Source organism: Lissotriton vulgaris, chromosome 1_1 (genome assembly GCF_964263255.1).
Source record: "Lissotriton vulgaris chromosome 1_1, aLisVul1.2, whole genome shotgun sequence".
Classification (NCBI taxonomy): domain Eukaryota; kingdom Metazoa; phylum Chordata; class Amphibia; order Caudata; family Salamandridae; genus Lissotriton; species Lissotriton vulgaris.
In genome coordinates this window covers 769,443,763-769,468,754 of record NC_141685.1, presented here as the reverse complement: position 1 = coordinate 769,468,754, position 24,992 = coordinate 769,443,763, and the positions used below count along the sequence as shown (strand labels likewise).

The following is a 24,992-nucleotide window of genomic DNA, read 5'->3' as shown; positions in this document are numbered from 1 at the left end:
GCAGTCTTTGATGCGGAACCACTGAGAGTTCGAGGAACGTGGTGTACCAGGCCTGGCGCGCCCACGTTGGAGCAACTAGGATGAGTGTCATCGAGTGCTGCCTTAGTTTTTTCGCCACCAGTGGTATCAGAGTTGTCGGCGGAAAAGCGTACGCAAATTTGCCTGACCAGTTCATCCATATCGCATTGCCCTGCGATTGCGGGTGTGGGAACCTGGCGGCGAAGCTTTGGCATTTTGCGTTCTCCCTTGTGGCGAACAGGTCTATCTCTGGATGACCCCACCTTTGGAAGTACGGCTGGAGTACTGATGGATGTATCTCCCACTCGTGCATTTGATGGCTGTATCTGCTGAGCAGATCCGCCATCTGATTGTCCTTCCCTGGGAGGTGCTCCGCCATGAGGAAGATGTTCCTCTGAATGGCCCACTTCCACATGCTCTGAGCCAGATGAGACAGCTGCGGTGAGTGGGTGCCCCCCTGCTTCTGGATGTAGTACATCGCGGTCATGTTGTCCGTCCGGACTAACACCACTTTGTTGCACAGATGTACAATGAAGGACTTGAGCGCCATGAAGATCGCCATCAGTTCTAGATAGTTGATGTGCATTTTCTGTTGCTGCGTTGTCCATAGTCCCTGCACTGTGAAATTGAGCAGATGAGCTCCCCATCCCTGGAGAGATGCGTCCGTTGTTAGGACAATCTGTGGCACTGGCTCCTGGAACAGTCGGCCCTTGCAAAGGTTGTGTGGAGTCCACCAATGCAGAGAGTCGTATGCCCGACTGGTAACCAACACTAGGTCTGTTAATTGTCCCTGAGCCTGTGTCCACTGATTCGCTAAGCACTCCTGGAGCGGGCGCATATGCAACCGTGCGTGAGGGACTATGAAGATGCAGGAGGCCATCATGCCTATCAACTGCATGAACACTCTCGCTGGAAGTGAGTGTTGTGGTCTGAACTTTCGGATTAGAGATTGCATGCTCTCTATCCTGACTTGGTTTGGTTGAGCTGTGGCCGTCAGGGTATTGATTGTGGCACCTAGAAACTGCCGGACATGTGCCGGCTGAAGATGCGACTTTGGGTAATTCAACGAGAAACCCAAGTCGTGAAGGAGGTGAATGGTGGTTGACATGTCTGCGGCGCACTGCTGTTCCGACTTGGCTTGAACGAGCCAGTCGTCCAGGTAGGGGTAGACATGGATGTTCTGCCTCCTGAGGTGCGCTGCCACTGTCGCCAGGCACTTGGTAAACACCCTTGGGGCCGTGGTGACTCCGAAGGGTAGGACCTTGAACTGATAATGCCTGCCTTGGATTGTGAATCTGAGGTATTTTCTGTGGGACGGGTGAAGTGGAATGTGGAAATAAGCATCCTTGAGGTCTAAGGTTGCTAAGAAGTCCCCTTGGTTTAACAAGGGAAGAATCTGTTGCAGTGTAAGCATATGGAAATGTTCTGACAGTATATACAGATTGAGGGGACGGAGATCCAGAATTGGTCTGAGAGAACCGTCCTTCTTTGGAATAAGGAAGTACAGGGAATATACCCCTGTGCCTTCCTCCCCCACTGGCACGAGCTCGATTGCTCCTTTTTGCAGCATCACCACCACTTCCTGCTGCAATAAGTGCAAGTGCTCTGCGGACATAGGCCTTTGCCTTGGTGGAATGTTGGGTGGAGTGGATTTTAACTCTAGACAATAACCGTACTGAACAAGTTGTCGCACCCACCTGTCTGTGGTGATGTTGAACCAGACGGGCAGGAACTGTTGTAGTCTCCCCCCGACAGGTGTTAAGTGGTCGGGGGGCAGTGACAGAGAGTCACTGTTTGCTTGGGGTAGAGGAGCGTGAGTTGGTGTTCCCTCTGCCGCGTCCTCTGGTGCTGTTTCCTCTGTAGCCCCCCTTGTTCTGTTTGGGGTACGAGGATTGTGCTCCACCTCTAGAGAATTGTGACTGCTGACCCATTTGTCCTCTGGTGACTCCACGTGCACCTGAGCGACGAAAAGTATTGCCACGAAACTGTTGTGATTGAAGGGCCCCCATAGATTTGGCAGTTTCGGTGTCTTTTTTAATTTTTTCTAGGGTGGTGTCAACATCTGGACCAAACAGTCTATCAGGATTGACTGGTTGATTAAGTATGGTTGTCTGAATGTCAGGTTTAAACCCCGATATGCGGAGCCACGCCTGTCGTCTCAGCATGACGCTAGTGTTAATGGTCCTAACGGCTGTGTCCGCGGCATCCAGTGCACACTTTATGGCTGCGTTGGAGATCAGTTGTCCCTCCTGTATAATCATTTTGGTGCCCTCTTGAAACTGTGGAGGCAGGTGTTGCACAATTTGCTCTAGGGTGTCGTAATGCGACCTATCATAACGTGCCAATAGTGCCTGTGTATTTGCAATACGCCAGAAATTGGCAGCCTGCGCAGCTACCCTTTTTCCTCCTGCCTCTAGCACCTTGGACTCTTTATCCGGGGGAGGAGCTTCACCCGTTGTTTGGGAGTTGGCCCTCTTTCGGGCATTTGCGACCACCAGGGAGTCAAGAGGCAACTGTCCCCGAATGTATGCAGGGTCTGCAGGTGCTGGTCTGTACTTTTTTTCAATACGTGGATTGACCACCCTCGCCCTGGTAGGTTCTTTAAAGATGTCCGCCGCATGCTTGAGGACCCCCTTGAGCATAGGCAGTGTCTTTACATTTCTTTCTGAAACTGTAAAAGTGTCAAATAGAAAATCCTCAACAGGGTCAGCATGCATGTCCACATCATGATTAGCAGCTGCCCTTTCAATGAGTGCATGGAAACCTGCAGAATCCTCAGTTGGGGATGCACGTGTACTGAAAGGCTGTGGGTCTTGTCCCACATTATGGGTGTCTTGGTCCCCAAAGTCATCATATGAATCCGGCTGTGCATCTGGTTCATTAGCTGGGAAAGTGTATTGGTCATCTTCACCATATCCCTCACCGTCAGAGGGGTCTGGAGACGGAGTTGGGCTCCCTCTTGGAGGGGACTGGATAGGTTCCATGAGGCCTGAGGCGTCCTGTGGATACTTTTTCTTCTTCAGGGGGATGACATAGGAGTCCACCGGCTGCGAAGTTATCTTCCTTTTGTAAAGGGTCAATTTGCCTGTATTAGCGTCGATAAAACACTCCGAATCCTCTTCTGAGTCGATTACTCGACCCGAAAGTGCCCCTGCCGTTGAAGAATCCGACTTCTTCGGTGCCGATTTTGTTGCGAAGGCCTTAGGCGCCTCTTTTGGCGGCAGAAGGTAGAGGAGTTTACTGGCAGATTTGACCGGAACGTCTATCGCCTTCTGTGGCGATGGCGTCGGCGCCGACGAAGCAGCGGCTTTCTCCCTAATTCTCTGTAGTGAAGCAGCGACGAGGGACGTTTCATTCGCAGTTGCCTTTGGCACCGACGAGGAATCCTTGATCTTGCCTTCGGATCCGACGTTCTGTTGGCCCTTTTGAGTCTTGGACGATGATGCTGCGTCCGCCGCCCCAGAGGCCCTGGATCGATGCGCAGATGTGGCAGCTTTCGATCCGTGCGATTTCGACGGCTCCGTTTCTACCACGCGTCCGACCAACGTCCCAGTTGGCGTCGGAGCCGTGCCGCTGTCCTTGGCGGGCTTTGCCGGCGTCGTAGCGGTTGACCTGTGCGTTCCGCCCTTTTTAGAGGATCCCTCCTCTGGCACCGATTTTGACACGGTGGAATCGACAGATTTCTTCGATCTCTGTGGACCGGAGGACGAGGGAGTCGATGAAGCAGCGTTTTTATTTGATTTTGGTGGTACGGCCGCCATCTTAGGGACGCTGGAGTCCTTAAGTTTCAGTTTCGTTTTCGGTTCGGCCATCTTAGGTGTAGTCGATACCGTATGTTTCAGTTTCGGTTTCGATACCGTCTGTGCAGCAAGTAAGTCCGTGGCCGGGCCTAAAGGCGGGGCCGTGGCTTGCGCGACGGGGTCTTGGGTAAGGCCGACAGGCGATCCCGTGACCCGTTCCATATGTCCGTAAACTTCGGGGCATAGCTCATCCCCTGAGCTATCTTCCACGGCCCCATAAACTTCTTCGACGTCCCCTACCTAGTCGACGTTTTCAAGGCCTTGATCCACGACTCCGTCGTCGTCCTCCGGATCCGCCTCGACCTCCGTCTCGGGCGGGGAGATTTGAAGATGACGGCTCAGGCCCTCTTCTTCTTGGTCGTCGAAGATGTCGTCCGGTTCCGGGGCCGTTTGGTGGGCCTCCAGGCGCACCGCGCGCCGAATCTTGAGTGTCTTCTTGGACCTGAAACTTGCACAGGCTCTGCAGTTTCCTTCGTTATGGTCTGGTGAAAGGCATTTGTTACAGACCGGGTGCGCGTCTATATGTGGGTATTTGGCCCCACAGAGCGGACAGAGTTTAAAAGGACTCCGCTCCATGCCGGAGAAGTTGCTGTCGAGTCGCGATGAGAAGGCCTCGAAGTCCGAAGAGCAAAAACTCCGCTGATTCCGGCTCCGAGAGACGGAAGAACTCGAGACCGCACGCAAACAATACCGACGTAATAAATACAAGGCCTTTTGGCCGAATAAAGTTATGTTTTCTCGGTTCCGACCGAGAGACGTCGAGACCGCATCCGAACCCAATGGCGGAAAAAAACAATCTGGGGATGGAGCCGATGCCCATGCGCACTGTAGTCCAGGGGAGGAGCCACCTATCTCAGGACACTTCGAAGACTCTTCCAGGACAACAATGTGCGATCATCCGGACCCAACACTAGGCGGCGATCTAATGCTAAGATATGAATTTAGCAGCCCACATGCCTCGAACTAGGTGGTGACAGTGAGAGAGGACACCAAAGAGACAGCTTTAGTGCGGACAGTACTCACAGTGGAAGACTCTGTTGACGCAGCACTCCTTGTGGACTCAGAGGGTTTATGAGAGAATTTAGGTTTTTTCAATCTCTCAGGAGAACACCTCTCTTTGGAACTGGCTCTCTTACTTGAGGTAGAGGCTCTGTCCTCGTCATCTGTGGCAGACGACTTCAGCCACAAAAGAACTCTTGCCTCTCTATCCCTGGTGGTCTTAGGAGGGAAGGTTCGACATATCCTGCAATCCTTCACAACATGTGAAGGATGCAAACAATAAATACAGTCCGAGTGCTGGTCGTCCACATGGACCCTCTTCTTGAAGCATGAAGCACAAGCCTTGAATAAAGCCTTCTTTTCCGACATCTTTGAGAGAATAGAAGAAATTTTGAAGAAAACTGAGTAGGCACTCAGGGAGATTCCCTTACACACGAAGTGCGGTGAAAATCTGAGGAGAACTGCCTGGGCTGGGAAGGTTCTAGAGGGTGAGGTTAGCTGATTGGCTGAGGCTACATTTTCAGTTCTTTTTACATAATGAGGTAGATAGGCTGCTAAGTTTTGGGCCTAGTTGGGCCTATATCCTTTTCTAGCCTACTACTAATGTTTTTTAGGCACTGCTATATATATATAATTTACTGTGGGACTCCCGCCTCGACGACGGGGAATGATTCAGGCATGTGAATCTATGAAAGATACCCCAATACTGGATAAACTAGTCATCTATGTAGTCAACAGAAGAGTCACCATCAATGAGCGGACTGTCGACGAGATGGGCGTCGTAGACACTGCCGTCGACGAGACCACAGACAATCCCGCTGTCGTCGCCACGGTCATCTAAGCACTCGTCGTCGAAATCGCAGTCGTCACCATCGTCGACGACGTCCTCGTCATCACTAAGTCGCGATATCCCCGTCGACATCGCTGTCACAGTGGTCGATCCTGTCGACGCCGACTGTACCGTCGACGGTGTAAATTTCGTCACCTTCCATTTAGACGCCTTTGTCAACTGAGCCGCCTGCTGCGTTGTCGACAACTTGGAGCTTTTCTCTGACTTCTCAGATGACAGAGAAGATGGTTTCTTATAAGTTGTAGCAGTCTCCACTACTGCTGAAGGCGTAGATGGTCCTTCCCTCTCCTTTAAACCGTGGTGAGGAGATTTAACAGGACTTGGGCCCTCAGTGTGAGAAGTTGGCCTGATATGCAGTGCTCACTATTTTAGTCATCACTATGTATCATACCAAACGACCTTTATTGATGATTGGTTGTAAGTCAACCTTATAGACCAGCTATCCTAGTAGCATGGACAAGAGCAGTCTTTAGGCTAAACTCTAGAGGACGTGTTAAGCCAGCTGTTATACCATCACATATACCCCTTGAACACCAAGTGAAAGGACACCACACAAGTTGTTATGAAAATAAAAGGATATTTATTTATAACACAACAGCCCTGGACTCTTTATGAGGACAGGGCGCTAAGCACAATACAAAACTCTTAAAGAAATACTGAAAGTCGCACAATTCACACAAATGCCCGAGGGGCACGAAAAACCATATACTCTGGAAGTGGAATGCGAAATTACTAGCAGGTAAGTACTACTCTCAGAGACTTTAGAAACGCTGGACCTACAATGCTGAACCCTTAGATTAGAAGCAGGAGGCCTAGGGACGTCGTGTGCAGAGTGGGAACTCTCACGCGTAATGCGGGACAAAGTCTATGGATCCTAGTAAATGCAAAAGTTAGTGTTCTCGGGCGAACCCAACTAGGTAGGTCAAAAACGAAAGTGGATCTAGACACTTAGAGAGTGGATCTACGCTGGAGCACCGTGGTACTCTGTTTACCTAGAGTTCAAGGTGTGCACACTCTTTATCATGGACCGTTGATAGTCCTCTTAATCCATAATGTTATTTCAATAAACAATCTTTAGAAACAATGTCCTTTATGTCATCTTTATTTGTGTATTTTTAATGATGATTTCTCATTAAATACGTCGTTTTTCAAATATTAGCAGGTTTCAATTGTACAACATTGCACTTTCACCCAATGCATTTCGGGTACAAATGGACCCTTCGTCGGGGGTCTCTACGGAAAGAATAAAGAATACGTGATGAGCCCAGAGCTAAGTTCATGATGTTTAAGTAACATAACTCGTCATCAATAGAAAATCTACTGCAAATCCTACATCTATCTCTTAAAATAAACGTGTTGCTGAACCCATGCCTGATCGTAACTTCATAACATTGTGAAACTGAAGGTTAAAAAATGGGCTCAACGACAGGTTGGAACTTACATGTTTTTTATAGAACTTTGGACTATGAGACAGGATTTGTCCTGACAGGGCGGAGGACATAGTGCTTGTCTTCATGACGTTGTGTGTTTATTATTGTAAGCAACATGAGTGATGTTATACTATTTGATTTGTCTTTTTGAAATTTTCATTGTTTTACATTGTGATATATAGAGAAATGTTTTCCCCTCAGACACAGGCTAACCCTGTATTTGAGACTCCATTTGAATACCATTGCCCGTTTAAAAATGGCTGACCACTTTTGCTTCTAGGCCGATGTGTGAGAAAAGTAAAATATACTTTGTCCTATACTAAGTTTTAACTATGTCTAACTAATATTGCACATTTGTAGAATTAAGAGCTTCTATTTTCAAATCATTGTCCAGTATATGTTCCACATTTAAAAGCTTCGCGCACGTTTGTAAAAATTATTACCGATGGTAATTCTCAGTTTAAATTCATGTAGAGACAGCATATGATAGAGTAAGTGGGTACTGGTTTAGTCTTTAATTCACACATAGACGTAAGGTTAACATCCACAATATGTAGCGACCACGTGATCGCATAACCGACCTATCAGAGCAGCTTTAAGTGGCGTATGCGCTAGGAAATCTAAATGCGGCAGGCATTGGATGACAGAGCAGGAAGCTGTGACGCTACATTTCACTGTGAGTATGGGCGAGTAACGCCAAACAAATGCGAGCGGAATTCTGTTTATTAAGGTTGTTTAACCGCGTTATTTATGATTTAGACGCTAGTTGGTTTTATATTGTCATTTTTTAACCTTCAGTTTCACAATGTTATGAAGTTACGATCAGGCATGGGTTCAGCAACACGTTTATTTTAAGAGATAGATGTAGGATTTGCAGTAGATTTTCTATTGATGACGAGTTATGTTACTTAAACATCATGAACTTAGCTCTGGGCTCATCACGTATTCTTTATTCTTTCCGTAGAGACCCCCGACGAAGGGTCCATTTGTACCCGAAATGCATTGGGTGAAAGTGCAATGTTGTACAATTGAAACCTGCTAATATTTGAAAAACGACGTATTTAATGAGAAATCATCATTAAAAATACACAAATAAAGATGACATAAAGGACATTGTTTCTAAAGATTGTTTATTGAAATAACATTATGGATTAAGAGGACTATCAACGGTCCATGATAAAGAGTGTGCACACCTTGAACTCGAGGACAGTACTCCTGTTCTTACCTATTACAAATTCACTGGACAGTGTTCTTAGACAAAACACTTACAAGGGCGTCGCACCAAACTAACTTGGCTAAAGAAGTAAGTTGAAATTCAAAAATAATACCCAGAGTGCAACTGTTGATCAATATAAGTATTACTCTGTTTACCTAGCCCAGGGGCTGCGGCTGCATAGGGTTCAATTGTCGTCGGGAATCCTCGTTGACGAACCAGGAGCTTGAAGTGGAAGTTGCTGGCAGGCGACCAGTGAAGATGTTCGGGCTGATACAAGGACTGGATCAGTTGAAGAAGAGTACCTGTAAGCAGAGGGGACCAAGTTCTGAATCACTAGCCAGTGATTAGGTGGGCACCAGGATGGCACCGGATGAGGTCACTCAGCCAGGCGAAGAGGTGACACTGCTGCACGGACCATGGCGCTGATGTCGACCAGGCTGGAGGTCTGCAAGCTGTCCCACGTCGGATGTCTGCTGCTGGCGATGCTGGATCCGGTGAAGGAGGTAACAAGCCTTGGCTACGGCAAGCCCACGTGGCGACACAAAATGGCGTCTTGAGTGGACCAGGAGGGTCCGAGGAGGGTCCCCTCCAGGAGGAGGGGACCAGGGCCAGTCTAGAGGAGCTAGACCAGCGGTGAAAACAACGTAGGTCGTAGTCTGGAGGGTCACTAGCCAACGGGCAAGTGACCGGACAACGTAGCAGCAACCCAGGAGCAAAAGGGCCCCACGCAGATCTGGTGGATGCTGGGGGGCTGGACTTCGGTGCTCGTGCTGCTTGGGGTGGGGCTCCTCTTACCCCAGTGCACCCACTCGAGGGTCCCTCGGTGGTCGTGCTGTTTCAGTGTCGTGCTGGTTCTGATGATCGCCGGGTCCTCTTGTCTCGTCGCACCTACGGTTCTCAGCTGTGCTGTAGAGGCAGGTTGAGGTCAGAGAGGGCAGGGAGTCCGGGTCTCGTCGAGCTGGGCAGTCCGGTTCCGGAGGAAGGACGTTTCAGCAAAACGCAAGATACTTATGTGGTGCCTGCTGCTGCAGGGTGACTACTCCTTAGTCACAAGGGAGAAATCTTAAGAAGAAGCCTTAAGTTCCTTTTGTGAAAAGTAGTTTCAGGATTCAAAGATGATCTAATCTGGAAGGGTCCCCGCTCCTACCTTTATTCTAAAGAAAGGGGCTGGTACGCGACTAGGTCCTGCCCATGGGTGGGACCAGGAAGGGGGGTGGTTACACCCCTCTCCCCTGTCCGGACTTTCCCCAGCTCAGGGGCTGGTGTGCCCCTGGAACTGGTTCAAGCCGGCATATGCAGTGAGCACCGGGGTGCCACTTGCAGTCACCTTCCTCTAAAGCCCTGCCTACCTGGGATACACAAAACCCTGTCGGGGATGGTGCTAGCACCGCCTCTGACAGGAAACCCTTTGTCCAAGCAGCAGGAGGTCAGACTTGTGTCTGTGGTGGCAGCATCCATTTTGTGATGCTGAGGCTTGAGTTAACTTTAACCGGGGTTATGTTATGTTATGGTATGGTGAGCTTATAAAGCGCTCTGTCACCGTGGGTTTCCTGGCGGGTTCACAGTTACATACATGTCGTGTCCCTCTAGAAGGGTGGAATGCTAACCCCGTAGCCAGAATTGGCGAGGGGTTAGTATTCCAATTCGTATGTCACCTTACTCAACATGTTTTGATAAAGCGATACCAGAGTTGGCAAATAACCGCGAGGATTATAATGCACTTAAGAGTATATGGTACGCTTTATCATAGAACAGCTATTAGGACTTGGTTCCGCAAGCTGCAGACGGGCTCAGCTCATGCCAGAGCACCATCTCACATAATTCCAAGCACTCTGCCTTCAGGATTGTCAAGGCCTGCCATAGGAGTGACTGATAAGAATATATGTGTCCATTTTAGGGTTAGATATAGGTATACTATATCTAAAGCAAGGGGAGAGTACACCACCTTGCCCCAGCTGTCGTGCAGCCAGTTGTGTCAGATTTAGATGGCCAGCCAGGGGTGGCATAATACATGCTGCAGCCCCTGGTAGGCCCTGGGTACACCTATGCCCTGAGTTACAGGGTCTGATAAGGTGGCCCAGTACAATTGGTATATGCACCTAAGGTACACGTGTCAATTTAGTGAGAGAACAGCTAGGCTGTGGGTCTGATTAGCAGGCCCACAGCCAGGGAAGTCATATACCAGTGAAGCAAAAAACAAAAATCTGGGGTGATCATAGGATTGCAGACCATACTCTCCTACACTCAGACTCACGGGGGTCTTTTTTGAGGCCTTAACTGGACGCTCCACAGAAGGTGAAGGGGAAGCCCTACCCCTTTTGACTGACCCTCTGGATGATGTTGCAGAAGCAGAGTCCTCACTGGCGCTTGACACTGTCTTTTCTGGACTTCAATTTCTGGAGCCAAGTGACGAGTCGACCCTCATGGTCCCGGAGGGCCTTTAAAGAGAAGGTGCGGCCTTATGAGCTGGATACAGGCAATATATTCAGTCCTTATGCCTGTCCTCCACATACAGCCTTTTCTTGCCACAGGTGGAACATGACTTTCCTCGCCTTGTCAGACATTTTAGAAGAAATACCTAACAATCCTGAATCAAAAGGTTGAAGAAATCCTCAAATAGAGTAGAAAATGAGCGGAGCTCAAAGGAGACTCCCTAAGCACAACGTGCGGTAGAAAATCTGAGGCTCTGAGGTTCCTTCAGGAGGGTTCTATGGGGTGAGGTTCTTCTGATTGGCTGACGCTTAGTTTGGTCTCCTTTACAAAAACAGGCTGATATGCTACAAAAGGGAATGAGGCGGAGGCCTTTTTTCTTTTTCTTTTGTACCTACTGCTATGTTATTTTGGTACCGAGACTCCCATTCAGACGATTGAGAATGATACAAGCTATGGGAATCTATGAAAGTTTCAATACTGGGGCAAGTGGATCTATTCTAAGTTAAAACACCTGCTACTAAACATGAGTTTACCACTGCAATTTGGCATTTATTTAAAAAACCTTTAGACTGTGTAAATAGGGCAATGTTTTATTCAAAATAATTTTGCAAGATTATTGAAAAATATATTTAAAACTGGACATTCAAACACAAACATGTTGAACTACTTGCTTTCAAAACATTTACAATGTGGATTCAATTGCTTGGATACATTACCATAGTCATATTAAAGATTAATCGATCCAGTGTGCTGAGAGTAGACTTTAGACATTGGGGCATGAGAATTTAGATCACCCTTGATCAGACCTTTGTAACAAAATTCATAATTTTAACTGCATCATGTAGGAAGAATTAGAAAAAAAAATCCACATACTTTGAGGTCGTAAGCTTGGGCCAGAAACATCCTCAACTGCATCTTTATCTTTAGTTTGGTCCCCTGCTGCCTGCAGACTAGGAAACTCTTGCTGGAAGTACCTATTCAGTTGTACTCCTTAAAGAGAGAAAATACATCAAATTAGAGTAGTTTACCTAAAACATTACAGTAGAACTAATCTAAAACCAGAAAAGCTTTAAAAATAACCAAGCATACTCTAAAAACAATTAACACTGACATGAAACTGATATTTCAGGTCAGCTTTAAGACACTGAACACATTCAGTGTTTGCAATAATTAAGCGTAAAGTTGGAAATTGGTAACCAAGAATATATATTTTTTAAATTATCTGTATATATTTGATATGGAAAATGCTACTTACCAGTATGCATCTGTTCTTGGCATGTAGAGCTGCAGAATCCTACATTTAGCAACAGATCGCCACCTGGTGTTGGGCTCGGATGATTGCAGGTTGTTGTCTTCTTGGAAGAAGTCTTTTGTAGTCACGAGATAGGTGACTCCTCCCTTGGACAATACTGCGCATGGTCATCGACTCCATCAGATTGTTTTTCGCCATGATGGGAAATGGAGTTTGTAGAAGTAAAGAGAAAAGGATGTCCTGCAATCATCCGAGCCCAACACCAGGTGGCGATCTGTTGCTAAATGTAGGATTCTGCAGCTCTACATGCCAAGAACAGATGCATACTGGTAAGTAGCATTTTCCATTTGAGGCATATGAGCTGCAGATTCTACATTTAGCAACGATTGTGCAGCAGGGTCTCCCCTAGCGGTGGTCACTTGTATCCTTTATAGCATACTGAAAAAGTGTTTTAAGAACAGCTTGGCCTACTGCAGCTTGCTGCTTGGCTCGTATATCAACACAATAGTGTTTAGTGAAGGTGTGTATTGTAGACCATGTTGCTGCCTTGCATATATCCTCTAATGGTTTGTTTCCTAAGAAAGCCATAGAGGCTCCTAGTTTGCGAGTGGAGTGTGCTCTAGGAGGAACTATTAGTGAACGTTTAGCCTTGTGATAGCATATTTGAATACACTTAACAATACATCTAGTAATACCTCCTTTAGAGATAGGATTGCCTTTGTGTGGGGGAGAGAAGGATACAAATAGTTGTTCTGTTTTTCCTGAATGATTTAGTCCTGTCTGTGTAATATAGTAGAGCTCTTCTAACATTTAGGGTGTGCAAAGCTCTTTTTGAAAAACACCGGTAACTCTACTGATTGGTTTAAGTGAAAAGGACTAATCACTTTTGGTAGGAATTTTGGATTGGGTCTAAGAACCACTCTGTTAGGATGTATTTGAAAAAATGGTTCTTCTGTTGTGAATGCTTGGATTTCACCAACTCTTCTGAGAGAGGTAATGGCAACAAGGAAAGCAGTTTTCCATGTTAGAAATTGTAGTTCACATTTATGTAACTGTTCAAAAGGGGGTCCCATGAGTCTTGTAAGGACTACATTTAGGTTCCATACTGGAGCAGGTGGTAACCTGGGTGGGATTATCCTTTTTAATCCCTCCATAAATGCTTTAATTGCAGGTACTCTAAATAGAGATAGAGGTTGTCTATTTTGTAAATATGCTGCAATGCTGCTAGATGCAGGCGTATGGAAGAGTAAGCCAAATTGGACCTTCGTAAATGTAGAAGGTAGCAAATGATATTTTGGATGGAAACATCCAAAAGATCAATGTGATTTTTGTTACAGTATATTGCAAATCGTTTCCACTTAGCAGCATAGCATGCTCTGGTAGTGGGTCTTCTAGGTTAATTATATCCATGCAGTCTGGTGGTAGGGTTTAAGTAACCAAACTCTAGGACTTCAGGAGCCAGATCGCCAAATTCAGTTGGCTTGGTTCTGGGTGTCTTATTTCTCCATGGTTCTGTGTTAACAGGGATGGCGTGAGCTGTAATTTCTGATGTGGAACCATTGAGAGATCTAGTAGCGTGGTGAACCACGGTTGACGTGCCCATGTAGGGGCAACTAGTATCAGTTTGAGGGACTGTTGTCTGAGCTTGCGTACTACTAGTGGGATGAGTGGGAGAGGCAGAAAAGGATACGCAAATCTACCTGACCAATTCATTCATATTGCATTCCCCTCCGACCGTGGGTGTGGAAACCTGGCGGCGAAGGTTGGGCATTTTGAGTTCTCGTGGGTGGCAAACAGATCCATCTATGGATGCCCCCACATTTGGAAGAATGGTTGAAGAACTTGTGGGTGTATCTCCCATTCATGAATCTGTTGTGATTGACGACTTAACAGTTGCAGAGAGCGTGTCCCCCCCTGTTTATGTATGTAGTAGATGGCTGTCATATTGTCCTTTCGGACTAAGACCGCTTTGTTTTGGATTTGTATTTGAAAAATTTTGAGTGCTAGGAAAATTGCTAGCAGCTCTAGGTGGTTGATGTGGAACTGTTTCTGTTGATTGTTCCACTGACCTTGTGTGGTATAATGCAGTAGATGGGCTCCCCATCCTGTGAGGGATGCGTCTGTCGTGAGCACTACTTGTGGAACAGGTTCTAGGAACGGCCGTCCCTTTGTCAAATTTTTGGTGTTCCACCATTGTAGACAGCGATATGTACGGCTGTCCACCAACACCAGGTCTGTGTGCTGACCTTGAGCCTGATTCCACTGTTGTGCTAGACATTCCTGTAGTAGACGCATTTGCAGTCTTGCGTGGGGAACTATGAAGATGTAAGATGCCATCATCCCTATTAATTTCATGAACACTCTGGCTTGTAGAGAGTGCTGGCATTGAAAAAGGGAGACTAAGTTCTGAATACTTTGAATCCTGGCTTGACTGGGATAGGCGTAAGCTACTGATGTGTCAATAGTAGCTCCTAGATATTGATGAACGTGCGAAGGCTCTAGGTGCGACTTGGTGTAGTTTACCGTAAACCCTAAGTTGTGCAGTGTTTGAATGGTTTGCTTTGTGTGCTGTGCACATTGGTTGTACAATCTTGCCTTTATGAGCCAGTCGTCTAGGTAGGGGAAGACATGTATTTATTGTCTGAGATGTGCTGCCACTACTGCCAAGCACTTCGTAAACACTTGTGGTGCTGTTGTAACCCCGAATGGAAGGACTTTGAACGGATAGTGTCCTTGTATGACAAACCTTAAATACTTCCTGTGCGCAGGATGTATTGGAATTTGAAAATATGAGTCCTTTAGGACTAGTGTGGACAGAAAATCTCCCTGTTGTAGTAATGGGAGTACCTGTTATAAAGTGATCATGTGAAAATGATCTGATTGAATGTAGTGATTGAGTGGCCTGAGGTAGAGAATTGGTCTTAAAGTCCAGTCTTTTTTTGGAATTAGAAGTACAGGGAGTAGACTCCTGTTCCTTGTTCTTCTAATGGAACTACTTGAATAGCATATTTTTGTAGAAGTGCTAGAACTTCGTGTTGAAGCAGAGTTATGTGTTCTGTAGACATTGGACGCTGCCTGGGTGGTATGTTTGGGGGGGGTTGCTGTGAGTTCTAGGCAGTAGCCATGTTGGATAATCTGTCTTACCCACCTGTCTGTTGTGATGGAGTTCCAGACAGGTAGGAACTGTGAAAGTCTGCCCCCACAGGAGTAGAGTGCTGTAGGGGAGGCGGAGGGAAGTCATTGTTTAGGAGCGGTTGGTGTTACTACCTCTACCTCTTCCCTTGTTGTTATTGCCTCTGAATCCTCCTCTAAATAGTCCTCTATTAGAGGAGGTCTGCGTGTGTGTTTTAAAAGATGTGTCTGCGCCGGTCTGCTTGGAGCCTCCTCTATAAGAGGAGCCGCGAAAGGAACCTCTAGCTTGGGTGTATTGTAACGCCCCCATAGACTTACCGGTATCAGTGTCTTTTTTCATCTTTTCTAATGTATTATCTACCTCCGGCCCGAACAATTCGTTCCGATTAAAGGGCTGGTTTAGAATGGTAGTTTGTACCTCTGGTTTAAAACCTGAGATGGGTAACCACCTGTGACGCCTGAGAATAACACTAGTGTTTACTGCTATGGATGCTGTGTCAGCTACATCTAGTGCACATTTAATTGAGGCATTTGAAATTAATTTGCCTTGTTGTAAAAGTTCCGCTGCTAGATCCTTGTGTTGATCTGGTAGGTGTTCCATTAACTTTTCTAGTTGTTCGAAATGGGCCCTGTTGTAGCGTGAGAGTAAAGCCTGTGTATTTGCTATGCGCCATATGTTTGTTGCTAGTGCAGCAATTTGTTTCCTGACGCATCAATGATCTTGGACTCTTTGTGAGGCGGGGGTGTGTCCCCAGAAGTTTGAGAATTGTCCCTTTTGCGCGCATTAGACACCACCAAGGAGTCTAGTGGCAGATGACCCTTAATGTATACTGGATCAGCTGGTGCTGGCCTATACTTTCTCGATTCTAGGATTTAACACCCTACAGCTTTACTGGATCTTAAAAAATCTCTGGTGCATGTTTTATGACTCCCTTAATCATTGGTAGTATTTGAGTAGAACTTGTGACTGTTCAAATGTGTCTAACAAGAAGTCCTCCTCAATGTCATCAGAGTGCATTGGAACCCCATGGAAAAGTGCAGCTCTGTTTAACAAATGATTAAAACCAACACTGTCCTCTGTAGGGGAAGGTTTTGTTGGGTAGTACTGAGGATCAGGGATGTCTGGTGCATTATTTGGTGAGAAATTATATGCATCCTCATCATCCTTAGGGTTTACGTGTTAGCATCTTCATCTAAAGGGTATGTATGCGTTTCAAAAAAACATCATCCCCCCCCACCCAAATCATACTCCTCATCAGTGAGGTGTGATGATGCAGGAGAGTGAATAGGATAAGTTATAGGTTGTACATATGGATTAACAGGAGAAGGAGAGGAAGGGTGCGTTGGAGAAGTTGCACAGTCCTTTTTGGCAGGGACCACAGGTTTAAGTGGTGTGTCCGTTGGTCTCTTATAAGGAATTGCTTCCACATGTCCAGTTTTTGGTTAATATGGACTTTTTTCTGTCTAGGATCTGGTTTAAACAGTTCCTTCTCTTCTATAACCTTCTTCAGCGTCGATCTTTTCGGAGCCGATAGAGGTGGTTTAGTACTTTTTGCCTTAGGAGGAGTACTTGAGTCTTTTGGCGATTTGGTGCCGAATGTTGTTTAGCCTTATCTGGGGTCTTCGGTACCGGTGTTAGAAGTTTCGGTGTGGAGACAGGTTTTCGGGGCGTGTGGCGCCGGAAATTGGCTTCCCCTCTGTTTTTTGAACCGGAAGGTTTCGGAGTCGAAGCTTTCGGTTTGGTACAATTTTTGTGAATGGCGCCGGTACGGGTGCCGAAGGGTTTTTTTTATGTTCGGTGCCGACGAATCCTTCGGTGCCGAAGGATGGTTTGGTGCCAATGGAGGAGGTGTAACTGACACATGGTGTTTTTTCGGTGCCGAGGTGTTTGGGTAATGTGTGTCTTGCAGGGGCAGATGTACTCACGGGTTGTCGAGACTGGATCGAATCGTCCGAATCCTCTGCCCCCGATATTATCTTGAGATCAGGCGAGTCCTCTTCTGCGCCGAGTGGAGCCTCGTCCTCTGAGATAGCTTCGATTGGATATTCGTCCTCGGAGAAGTCTTCTTTGTCGATCTCCTCTTCAAAGATGGCATCCGGTGCTGGTGCTGATCTTCTCATTTCGTGTCGACGGGCCCTGCGATCTCGAATTGTTTTCTTAGATCGGAGGGAGGCACAGGCTGTGCAGGTCGACTCGTCGTGTTCTGGCGAGAGAGAGGTTGCAAACCTCGTGATGGTCAGAGAATTTTGCTCGACATACCGGGCATCTCTTGAATGGAGTTCTTTCCATGAGGCGTAGGCCGCATGGCGCAGATGGGCCCAACAGCCCGCATCAACGCACCGGTATGTAGCTGGCGATGTCGAAACGTGTTCGATGTCGACAGAAGTTTGTTTGAAGTTTCTCGCTTCGAAAAAGTAGAAAAAATCTTTTTCTAGCCGGAGCGGAAAACTTTCATCCGAACCCAGTGGCGGAAAAAAACAATCTGAGGATGGAGTCAATGACCATGTGCAGTATTGTCCAAGGGAGGAGTCACCTATCTCGTGACTTCCAAAGACTTCTTCCAAGAAGACAACAACCTGCAATCATCCGAGCCCAACACCAGGTGGCGATCTATTGCTAAATGTAGGATCTGCAGATCATATGCCTCGAACATGCTTTTTAATATCTTGTTTCGGGATTATGATGTGCATCAATGTGTGCTTTTATGATTATCTAAAAAGAAATCTAATAAAGCTTGGTTGACTTGACTAAGCTGAAAGTAAAAAATTTACAAGTAGAAAAATAAGTATGTTGATTGTAGCAATTCTAGAGTAGACTACTCCACATAGCCTAAAATAAAAACCAAATTGTTTGTAGGGTATTTAGAGTAATACTCTTCCAACTTTGATACCATATCACCTCCCCACAAATTCTCCTCCTAGACTGACAAATATATTCACGGCTGTAGAAGCCTAGCAACTAAGAATGTGTGCGTCTGTGTGTGCCTCCCTGTGCCTGTGTGCGTCTGTGTGTGCCTCCCTGTGCCTGTGTGCGTGCCTGTGTGCGCCTCCCTGTGCGTCTGTGTGCGTCTGTGTGCGCCTCCCTGTGCGTCTGTGTGCGTGCCTGTGCGCGTCTGTGTGCGCCTCCCTGTGCGTGCCTGTGTGCGTCTGTGTGCGTGCGTCTGTGTGCGTGCGTGCCTGCGCGTGCCTGTGTGCGTGCGTGTGCCTGCGCCTCCCTGTGCCTGTGTGTGTGCGCCTCCCTGTGCCTGTGTGCGTGCCTGTGTGAGCCTCCCTGTGCCTGTGTGCGTACCTGTGCGCCTCCCTGTGCCTGTGTGCGTACCTGTGCGCCTCCCTGTGCCTGTGTGCGTACCTGTGCGCCTCCCTGTGCCTGTGTGCGTGCCTGTGCGCCTCCCTGTGCGCCTCCCTGTGCCTGTGTGCGTACCTGTGCGCCTCCCTGTGCCTGTGTGCGTACCTGTGCGCCTCCCTGTGCCTGTGTGCGTGCCTGTGCGCCTCCCTGTGCCTGTGTGCGTGCTTGCGTCTTTGTGCGCCTCCCTGTGCGTCTGTGTGCGCCTCCCTGTGCGTCTGTGCGCCACCCTGTGCGCCTCCCTGTGCGTCTGTGTGCGTCTGTGTGCGCCTCCCTGTGCGTGTGTGCGTGCCTGTGTGCGCCTGTGTGCCTGCCTGTGTGCGCCTGTGTGCGTGCCTGCCTGTGTGTGCGTCTCCCTGTGTCTGCCTGCCTGTGTGTGAGTGCGTGCGTCTCCGTGTGCCTGTGTGCGTCTGTGTGTGCGTGCGCACCGGTGTGCGTGCGCGCCTGTGTGCGTCTGTGTGTGAGAGTGTGCCTGTGTGAGAGTGTGCCTGTGTGCGTGCCTGTGCGCGTCTGTGCGTGCGCGTCTGTGCGTGTGCGTCTGTGCGTGTGCGTGCCTGTGTGCGCCTCTCTGCGTGCGTCTCCCTGTGCCAGTCTGCAAGTCAGTCTGCAAGTCAGTCTGCAAGTCAGTCTGCAAGTCAGTCTGCAAGTCAGTCTGCAAGTCAGTCTGCAAGTCAGTCTGCAAGTCAGTCTGCAAGTCAGTCTGCAAGTCAGTCTGCAAGTCAGTCTGCAAGTCAGTCTGCAAGTCAGTCTGCAAGTCAGTCTGCAAGTCAGTCTGCAAGTCAGTCTGCAAGTCAGTCTGCAAGTCAGTCTGCAAGTCAGTCTGCAAGTCAGTCTGCAAGTCAGTCTGGGTTAGATATAGGTATACTATATCTACAGCAAAGGGTGATTACACCACCTTGCCCCAGCGGTGGTGCAGCCAGTTGTGTCAGATTTAGATGGCCAGCCTGGGGTGGCATAATACATGCTGCAGCCCCTGGTAGGCCCTGGGTACACCTATGCCCTGAGTTACAGGGTCTGATAAGGTGGCCCAGTACCAATTGGTAAATGCACCTAAGGTACACGTGTCAATTTAGTGAGAGAACAGCTAGGCTGTGGGTCTGATTAGCAGGCCCACAGCCAGGGAAGTCGTAAACCAGTGAAGCAAAAAGCAAAAATCTGGGGTGATCATAGGATTGCAGACCCTACTCTCCTACACAAACCACAACATATTAATACATAAAGTATAATACTAATAATGCAAATTCTAAAGCGCACAGCTACCTCAAATGAGATGTCCCAACACTAGGTATCGTGTCCACCTACCTCAATGCAGGTATCAAACCCCCTACATCCTGGGCTAAAAATGTAAATGCTACTTACCAGTATGCATCTGTTCCTGGCATGTAGGGCTGCTGACATTCATATCTGTGCATAGATCGCCGCCTAGTGTTGGGTCCGGATGATTGCACATTGTTGTCCTGGAAGAGTCTTCGAAGTATCACGAGATAGGTGGCTCCTCCCCTGGACTACAGTGCGCATGGGCATCAACTCCATCACCAGATTGTTTTTAGCCATTGTGGCAAAGATGGAGGGAAACTTAGTGAATGATGACCATGCTATGAGTATATATGTGAATACTGCAGCTGCTACATGCGCCGGGGAGGAGGGCGGGCGATATGAATGTCAGCAGCCCTACATGCCAAGAACAGATGCATACTGGTAAGTAGCATTTACAGTTCGAGGCATGTGGGCTGCTGAATTCATATCTGTGCATAGAATACATAGCAGTCCCTCCATTAGCGGCGGCCGCCTGTGCCAGCTACAGCAGTTTGGAAAAGTGTCTTGAGAACAGCCTGCCCTACAGCTGCCTGCTGTTTGGAGTGCACGTCTACACAGTAATGCTTAGTAAATGTGTGTGTGGTAGACCATGTGGCTGCTCTACATATGTCCTCTAAGGGAATGTTTCCAAGGAAAGCCATAGAGGCCCCCAACTTTCTGGTGGAATGGGAAGAGTGCGTTTTGCCTTTGCATAGCAGATTTGAATACATTTCACGATCCACCTAGCAATACCAGCCTTGGAAATAGGGTTACCTTTGTGATGTGGCGCATAGGTGACAAAAAGCTGCTTAGTTTTTCTAAAATCCTTGGTCCTATCAATGTAATACATTAGGGCCCGTTTAACGTCAAGGGTGTGGAGCATCCGCTCCGCCAGTGACTCCGGATTTTGAAAGAAAACCGGCAACTCAATGGTTTGGTTGATGTGGAACTGAGACACAACCTTGGGCAGAAACTTAGGGTTAGTGCGGAGCACTACCCTGTTGGAATGAATTTGGAAAAAAGGCTCTTGGATTGTGAGGGCTTGCAGTTCACTAACCCTCCGCAGTGATGTAATTGCTACGAGGAAAGCCACTTTCCACGTCAAGAACTGAATCTCGCAGGAATGTAGTGGCTCAAAGGGAGGACCCATCAGTCTTGTAAGAACCACATTGAGGTTCCATTCAGGAGCTGGTGGAGTACGTGGCCGAATTACTCTTTTGAGGCCTTCCAGAAATGCTTTGATGGCAGGCACCTTGAAAAGTGAAAGGTGCTGTCTATTTTGGAGATACGCAGACAGGTGAATGGAAGTATAGGCCAGATTACACTTGTATAGATGAAACAGGTAACAGATGATGTTCTGAATAGAAGCATCCAGCGGATCAATGTTGTGGTTCGCACAATAGATGACAAACCGCTTCCATTTTGCCACGTAGCAGTCTCTAGTAGTGGGCTTCCTAGCCTCCGGAATGATGTCCATGCAATTGGGAGGAAGGTTGAGGTAGCCAAACTCTAGGACTTCAGGAGCCAGATTGCCAGGTTGAGCTGTTGCGGATCTGGGTGCTGAATGTCGCCATGGCTCTGCGTCAGAAGGCTGGGTGTGAGATGTAGCCTTTGATGCGGTACCACAGACAGTTCCAGAAACGTGGTGTACCATGGTTGGCGAGCCCACGTTGGAGCAACTAGGATGAGAGTCGTCGAGTGCTGCCTGAGCTTGCGTGCCACCAGCGGAATCACAGGTGCTGGGGGAAAAGCGTACGCAAATTTGCCTGACCAGTTCATCCATATCGCATTGCCCTGCGACTGCGGGTGTGGGAACCTGGCGGCGAAGCTTTGGCATTTTGCGTTCTCCCTTGTGGCGAACAGGTCTATCTCCGGATGACCCCACCTTTTGAAGTACTCTTGGAGTACAGATGGATGTATCTCCCACTCGTGCATTTGGTGGCTGTGCCTGCTGAGCAGGTCCGCCATCTGATTGTCCTTGCCTGGGAGATGCTCTGCCATGAGGAAGATGTTCCTCTGAATGGCCCACTTCCACATGCTCTGAGCCAGATGAGACAGCTGCGGAGAGTGTGTGCCTCCCTGCTTCTGAATGTAGTACATCGCCATCATGTTGTCCGTCCGAATCAACACGACCTTGTTGCACAGATGTACTTTGAAGGCTTTTAGTGCCATGAAGATCGCCATCAGTTCTAGAACATTGATGTGCATCTTCCCCTGTTGCTGCGTCAATAGTCCTTGCACAGTGTATTGGAGTACATGCGCTCCCCATCACTGGAGAGAAGCGTCCGTTGTCAGGATAATCTGTGGCACCGGCTCTTGAAACGGTCGGCCCTTGCAAAGGTTTCGTGGATTCCACCAATGCAGAGAGTTGCATGCCCGACCGCTCACCAACACTAGGTCTTTCAACTGGTTGTGAGCCTGCGTCCACTGACGTGCTAAGCCCTCCTGAAGCGAACGCATATGTAGTCTCGCGTGCGGGACAATGGAGATGCAGGAGGCCATCATGCCTATCAACTGCATGAACACTCTTGCTGGAAGCGAGTGTTGAGGTCTGAATTTTTGGATCAGCGATTGAATGCTGTCGATTCTCACTGAATTCGGCTGTGCTGTAGCCGCCAGAGTGTTTATGGTTGCACCCAGATACTGCCGTATGTGAGCGGGCTGGAGATGGGACTTTGGGTATTTCAGTGAGAACCCCAGATCGTGCAGAAGGTGAATGGTTTCGGACACGTGGTTGGCGCACTGCTGAGCCGATTTCGCTTGAATGAGCCAGTCGCCAGATAGGGGTAGACGTGGATGTTCTGACGTCTTAGATGCGCCGCCACCGTCGCTAGGCACTTTGTGAAAACCCTGGGTGCCGTGGTGACCCCAAAAGGCAAAACCTTTAACTGGTAGTGCTGGTTTTGGATGGTGAACCGGAGGTATTTTCTGTGTGAAGGATGTAGTGGAATGTGGAAGTACGCATCCTTCAGGTCCAGAGTTGCCAGGTAGTCCCCCTGTTGAAGCAGTGGAAGAACCTGCTGCAGTGTGAGCATGTGGAAATGCTCCGATAGGATGTAAAAATTGAGTGGCCTGAGGTCTAGGATGGGCCTGAGGGATCCGTCCTTCTTTGGAATCAGAAAGTACAGGGAGTAAACTCCCGCACCTCTTTCCTGCAAGGGCACAAGCTCTATTGCCCCTTTTTGCAGCATGACGCTGACTTCTTGCTGCAATAAGTGCGAGTGCTCGCCGGACATAGGACGGTGTTTTAGGGGGTATGTTGGGTGGAGTTGATGTGAGCTCCAGACATTAACCGAATTGGATAAGTGTTCTGACCCACCTGTCCGTGGTGATGGACTTCCACATGGGCAGGAACTGCTGGAGTCTCCCCCCGACCGGTGTTGCCTGGTCGGGGGGCAGTGACAAGGCGTCACTGCTTGTTGGCGGTGGAGGACCTGGAGCTGTTGTTTCCACGTCCTCTGCCCTTGACGTTGTTGCCACGGTATCCACCCCGACCTTTGTTGGTATAAAAAGTTTGGGTGTTGCTTTTGTAGAATTGCGTTGACTGTGAAAGTTGACCCCTTGAGGTGCCTCTAGTATTGGTGCGACGAAAGGACCCACCCCGAAACTGCTGGGATTGCAAGGCACCCATAGACTTTGCAGTGTCGGTGTCCTTTTTCATCTTATTGAGGGTGGTATCAACCTCGGGGCCAAACAGGTGGTCTGGGTTGGCCGTTTGGTTCAAGATGGTAGTGTGAATGTCCGGCTTGAACCCAGATATCCTCAGCCATGCATGTCTACGAAGCATAACACGTGTTAATTGCGCACGCGGCGGTGTCAGCCACGTCCATAGCGCACTTAATGGAAGCATTGGAGATAAGCTTCCCCTCTTGTATTAACATCTCTGCCGCTTCTTTATATTGATCGGGTAAGTGCTATAAAAGGGTCTCTAGAGTATCATAGTGTGCCCTGTCATAACGCGCTAGTAGCGCCTGTGTGTTGGATATGCGCCATATGTTGGCTGCCTGCGCCGCCACCCTCTTTACAGCAGCCTCAAAGACTTTTGATTCCTTGTCTGGGGAAGGAGCATCACCCGTAGTCTGAGTTGGCTCGTTTGCGTGCATTGGAGACAACCAGGGAATCCAGGGACAACTGACCTTTAATATAAGTAGGATCAGTGGGCGCTGCCTTGTACTTCTTGTCGATTCGTGGGTTGATGACCCTCGCCCGGGTGGGCGCTTTGAATACCTCAGCCGCATGTTTCAACACCCCTTTCAGCATCCGCAGAGTTTTTACAGTCTTTTCAGAGACCGAAAAGGTGTCAAAGAGAAAGTCGACGTCCACTGGGTCAGCATGGAGCTAGACGTTGTGATTGGCTGCTGGCTGCTGCCCTCTCAATGAGGGCATTGAAAGCCGCAGAGTCCTCTGTGTGGGAAGTCTTGGCTGAGAAAAGCTGAGGCTCCTGCCCTGAATGCGGGTCCCCAGGATCGCCACCTGCAGACCATGGTTCAGTCACATCCTCTGGGTCTGTGTAGACGGGATAGCTATACTCATCCTCGTCGTCGTCCCCTGCCTCGACATGGGAATGAGTGGGTGAAAGTTCGGGAGCCTGTGGTGAAACGGGCTCCATAAAGGCAGAGGCACCAGCAGAGTCCATCATTCTCTTGAGTGGAATCTTGTAAGGCTCCAATCGTGGTTCAGGGGTGATCTTTCTCTTGAGGAGGGAGAGCCTGCCCGTGACGGCGTCGATGAAAACCTCCTGACGCTCCTCTTCTGTTAGTTGTCGTTGCCGTGGGCCCGGGACCACCAACGACAGCTTTGGCATCGAAGACACCTTCACGGGCACTTCGGTCCCTGATTTTGCTGCGAAAGCCTTCGGCGCCGTCTTAGGTGGCAAGGTGAAAAGTAGTGGCGTCGGCGCCTTCGGCGGTTTCTCTAGAGGCTTGGGCGGCACAGGGTCCTTTGGCTCGACTGCTGCAGCCCCCTCTCTAATACGTTGAAGGGACTCCGTAACCTTTTTAGTGAAAGAGGCGGAGGGACGCACCGGCTCGAGAGAGTCTTTTGCAGCTGGTTTCGGGGTGGCGACCGACGATGCGCTCTTCGGAGTCGACGCGCTTGGCGTTGCCCCCTTGGCTTTGTCGAGTGGAAGCGAGGCAGAGAGGGACTTGGGGTCGTACTGCCGCTTCTTTGGGTCGAGAGTGGACTTCTTATGGTCGACCTGCTTCTTGTGATCGAGTCGACCCT

General features: G+C 48.6%; 1 protein-coding gene across 3 annotated transcripts in view; it reads right to left on the bottom strand.

Annotated features, from left to right (window-relative positions):
• The window catches only part of PRRC2C (proline rich coiled-coil 2C), a 1,200,196-nt gene that overhangs the window by 1,017,550 nt on the left and 157,654 nt on the right, over positions 1-24,992 (bottom strand). For all 3 annotated transcript variants that reach the window (XM_086955980.1, XM_086955997.1, XM_086955989.1), the window contains exon 5: positions 11,620-11,736. In XM_086955980.1, coding sequence (XP_086812106.1) covers positions 11,620-11,736 — 117 coding nt within the window. The remainder of the gene's footprint in view (positions 1-11,619; positions 11,737-24,992) is intronic.